Below are 5,064 nucleotides of genomic sequence, written 5' to 3' on the forward strand. Positions count from 1 at the left end.
TCCTGATGGTGGACTCATGAACATTAACATTAGCCAATGTGAGAAAGGCCTTTAGTTGCTTAGAAGTTACCCTGGGTTCCTTTGCAACCTTGCAGACTATTACACGTCTTGCTTTTGGAGTGATCTTTGTTGGTCAATCACTCCTCGGGAGGGTAACAGTGGTCTTGAATTTCCTCCATTTGTACACACTCTGTCTGACTGTGGATTTGCGGAGTCAAAACTCTTTAGATATGTTTTTGTAACCTTTTCTAGCCTGATGAGCAACAGCAACTCTTTTTCCGAGGTCCTCTGAGATCTCCTTTGTTCATGCCATGATACACTTCCACAAACATGATCAGACTTTGATAGATCCATGTTCTTTAAATAAAACGGGTATCACAGTTAGTGATAGTAATTTCACCGATTGAAAACATCTCTGAAAAACAGATGGACTCTAATTTCACCTTCAAATTAACTGCCAATCCTAGAGGTTCACATACTTTTGCCACTCACAGATGTGTAATATTGTATCATTTTCCTGAATAAATAAATGACAAAGAACATATTTTTGTCTCACTTGTTTGATTGGATTCTCTTTGTCTACTTTCAGGACTTGTGCGAAAGTCTGATTATGTTTTGGGTCATATTTATGCAGAAAATATAAACAATTCTAAAGGGTTCACAAACTTTCAAGCGGCACTGTATATAATCTATTCACAATTTGAATAAAAGTTAAATTTTTCATGCTGCTAAGAGGACCAACGGCCATGAATACACTATACACTGCAGAATTTCAGGAGAGACAACCAAATTTTAATGCAGAGTGAATCCGAAAAAAGCTTAAATTTGGTTATGTTCTTTTAATTTATGGAGAGATCTAAACATCTGTATAGCCTGTGGTGTGATTTATGCACATTTGTTCAAAATACCCTGTATGGGTAGATTGTTCACATGATGTAGGCAAAAATTTTGTATTGTACTTAATGGATGCATGTTCTCATCTTTTTTTCTGTAAATTATTACCATGTTGGGCTGTGTGTCTATTTTTTTCTTAAATGCATCAACTCTGCCTAAAATTGGTTTGATTGCTTGTGTTACATGTTACAAGTAAATTATTTTTGTCTGCCTGATCAAGGGAAGTAGTAGATTTAATTTGGGTGCGGATCAGGTCGCGGTCTTTATGTTAAGCGAGTGGGGCGGGTACAAAATTTAATTAGTGCTGCTGTTGGATAACAGGTTGGGTGTTCTGTTAAGTACTGCGGGTGCGGGTTTACCACACAGGTTTACAAAACAGAACCCTTTAGCAACTGCACTTTAACGCCATGGCAACCACCCAGAACACCCTAGAAGCCATTTAGAACCCTATAGCAACCTCATAGTAATGCATCAGAAACAACCTAGAACACCCTAGAAACATACTAAAAGCCACTCAGAATCCCCCACGAACTACCAGCTTGCCTAATAGAGGCGTGAATCTTTATTTGCCTCACGATTCGATTTGATTCGATTATGATTGCGATTTAGGGAGTAATGATTCAGTTGCAAAACGATTCTACCACCCAGAACACCTTAGCAATGCAATTAAAACAGCTTCGAAGCCTTTAGCAACCTTCTAGTAATGCCATGGCAACCACCCAGTACACTTTAGAAGCCACTCAGCAACATACTAAACACTCAAAACCCCTTTGCAACCACATAATTTCCCCTTGGAAACCAGTTGACCTACAATTTTTACAGCAACTTAAGCAAACACCCCTTAAGAAAATGTTATTGAGATGATGTTGGTTTAAGAGTGGTATGATTGAGTTTTGAACTGATTTGTTTAATGTTGCAATCTTTGTGTCCCAACAGTATGCTGCTTAGAAACTGCTTAGTTTTCTGTTTACTTGTAGCATACTAATTAGCAGACAGTGACTTCCCATTACAATGTAGGTACTTTGTTAAAGACACAATGGTGTCTGGTGACTGTCACACAGGTGAGTGTGACTCATTCCCACTTGATTCTGGACATGTAACCTTGTCACATTGTTATTTGTCCTGAATTGTTGTAGTATTCAGTATCTTAATTCTCTGTGTGAACCAAATGATGAACATTTCATTTCAAGAACTATTTCATTCTTTCTACATTCTTACAGGATGGTGTTCAGTAGAGTAGCGGTGCAGAATATTTTGGCAGGTGGCTGCGGCTGCCGCAGTTCGGATGCCCCCGATGACATGGTGCTAGGGATGTGTCTGACCACACTGGGGCTCCCGGTCACACACAGCCCACTTTTCCATCAGGTAGCATACACACCCGCACACCGACAACTCACATGTTGTCTTTATCTGTGCTGCTCTACAGCAGCAAAAACACAAGTAAATTTGTGCAGAGCAGCAAATAAGCTGAAATGTGGGTACAAATGTGAAGAGCAGTCTTGAGTTTATTTCACAGCAGAATTGAAGGTACAGGAAGACAGATTCATTTATCTTTTGGTTTGCATTCCCAAGACCCAGAACCTCATTTATAAAATGAATTTCCTATTTGATCCTAAATTTCATGGATTTGATTGTAAATTTAAGGATCTATTAAAGATAGATGCTTATATGAGAAATGTAGTTATTCATTGAAAAGCTTGACAGACATACATTACCTTTCAAAAATTTGGGGTTGGTAAGATGTTTTTGAAAGAAATTTCTTATGCTTGCCAAGGCTGCGTTTATTTGATCAAAAATACAGTAAAACGGTTATATTGAGAAGTATTATATTCATTTAAATTAACTGTTTTGCTTTAATATGCTTTAAAATGTAATTTATTCTTGTGATGACAAATCTGAATTTTCAAATGTCTTTACTCCTGTCCTCAGTGTCACATGATTCTACAGAAATTCTTCTAAAATGCCGATTTGGTGCTCAAAAAAACATTTTATTATCAAACCTGAAAATAGTTGTGCCTTCTGTGACACTTTTTTTTTTTCAAGATCCTTTGACGAATAGAAAGTTCAAAAGAACAGCATTTATTTGAAATAGATTTTTTTTGTAACATTATAAATGCCAAGTTCTGTCATAAAACAAAACTTGGTGCAGGTGCAGGCTGATGGGACGTTAACGCAAACTGATGATATTCACAGCATTAAACTACTTGGCACAAGCTGATTGGTTCATGTTGCATACGCAGCCAATGAGCTTGCTGCTTTACATTTAAATGGCTGGTTAGCATTCACTAGAGCATTTCGCAGGGCGCTTTCAGAGTTCCTCTGAAACCCTCCACCTTCCCCAGCTCCACCTGTATAGATCTGCTATGGATTATTTATATGCGCTATTTGTGAAGCAGAAGTATGTCTTAAATTAATACATGCTCGTATGTATTGGCAGTAACAAGTTCCTGTACTTGCTTTGAAGCAGCAGCAATAATCTACAACAACAGCAATAACCAACAGCAGCAGCAATTCTGGAGCATAGCAGATCTATTCCGCCAAGACCAAATATATTAACATTGTCATATCCATTACCATGCTAAAATCTTCAGAGAGTTGTCATGGTAGAAATGTCTTTACTGTCACTTTTGACAAATTTAATGCATACTTGCTGATTAAAAGTATTAATTTCCTTCAAAAACAGTAACCTTACTGACCCTATACCTTTGATCGGTAGTGTGACCACCATTCACTTTCTTTTTGTGTAAAAAGCAGCTTACATATTTTTCTGCTAGCTACTCCCTTTTTTCCACAGAAGAAAGAAGTAATATGGGTTTCAAACAATATGAGGGTAAATAAATTGACAATGTTAGTTTCTGGGTGAAATACACCTTTAAAAGGCATAGAAGTTGTTGAAATTTAAATTCAAAAGAGAATTAGTAATGGCAGGAAAGGACATAAAAAGTTTAAATGTACATCATTTTTATAAATTGTTCAGAATAACATTTGGGAAATTATATGGTCACAATTAGGACAAGTGTCTTAATATATGAGCTGTGTGAAACCGCTGGTGTAATCACATGGTCTCCTTTCTGAACAAAGGCTCGTCCACAAGATTATGTAAAAGAGCTTCTGGCACGACAAAGCCCAATCTCCTTCCACAAACACTGGAAAATCAACCCTGTGGCCGTCTACCAGCACTGGCTTACAGAGCCCAACCAGAGGAGAGCGCACTCACTCACAAAGACAAGAGAGGAGCTGTAGATGGAGCTTATGGAGTGTGTGTTTTTAATTTAATAATTTGATACTGCAATCGAAAAATTAATCCTATATGTTTTGTTAAACACATTCCTCTTATAAAGCAGTTAAGCAATTAATTTAATTGCTTAAGTTAATTAAGCAATTAATAAACAATTAATTGGTTCATGTTATTCCAAAAATTCATATCACAGTCTGATAAATTTCCTACCCACTTTTTTTCTTTTTGAATATTTTGTTCAGAAACTCATATCTCACAATACAGAAGTAAACTGGGTTGCGAACATGGTTTCATATTGACATTAAGATAAGAAACTGTCATATTCGTAATGATGATGATGATGCTGTTAAGAACGGAAGTTGTGGTTTTAGATAAATGGTATACATTCAGTTGCATTTTCTATTCTACATTGGGATTACACAGATTGTGTTGAATTTGATCATTGAAATAGAAGCTTAAAACTTGTTCACTCTCTTATTAAGAGTTAAATCTATTTGTACAGTACAAGTATAAATCACTTTATCTGTTCTACAATATAGTAAACTGAGATACTTCTATGCACCATTTACGATGTGATATATGCCACTATTATGCTGTCTCTATGCATGCGTGTAAAGGCAGAGTGATTTAAGAGCATTTAGACTACTGTAAAACACAGAAAAGTATAGTTGTCAATACATGCACAGAAGAAGCTGTATCACATTTCTCCTCTCTCCAAATTAAAACAACTTAAATAAAGTTAAATTTCAAATTGAAAGTAAAAGTGACCTCTTCTTGAATAGGACTGTGACTGTACAAAACGTTTATAAGCATTTACCATCATAAAACCTGCAGAAACCCTGTAACCAGGACTCGTCATTGATTCCAGGTGTAATGAATCAATGTTTCTAATTCTGTGCTTTCAACATGTTCACCTTTTTAACTTCATTATT

General features: G+C 36.3%; 1 protein-coding gene across 1 annotated transcript in view; it reads left to right on the top strand.

Annotated features, from left to right (window-relative positions):
* b3glctb (beta 3-glucosyltransferase b) overlaps positions 1-4,153 on the top strand; it is a 31,180-nt gene extending 27,027 nt beyond the window's left edge. The window contains exons 14-15 of the mRNA XM_016546431.1: positions 2,115-2,259; positions 3,976-4,153. Coding sequence (XP_016401917.1) covers positions 2,115-2,259; positions 3,976-4,137 — 307 coding nt within the window. The 3' untranslated portion in view covers positions 4,138-4,153. The remainder of the gene's footprint in view (positions 1-2,114; positions 2,260-3,975) is intronic.
* The last annotated feature ends 911 nt before the right edge of the window (positions 4,154-5,064 follow it).

Source organism: Sinocyclocheilus rhinocerous, unplaced genomic scaffold (genome assembly GCF_001515625.1).
Source record: "Sinocyclocheilus rhinocerous isolate Xijiao unplaced genomic scaffold, SAMN03320098_v1.1 scaffold1211, whole genome shotgun sequence".
NCBI lineage: Eukaryota > Metazoa > Chordata > Actinopteri > Cypriniformes > Cyprinidae > Sinocyclocheilus > Sinocyclocheilus rhinocerous.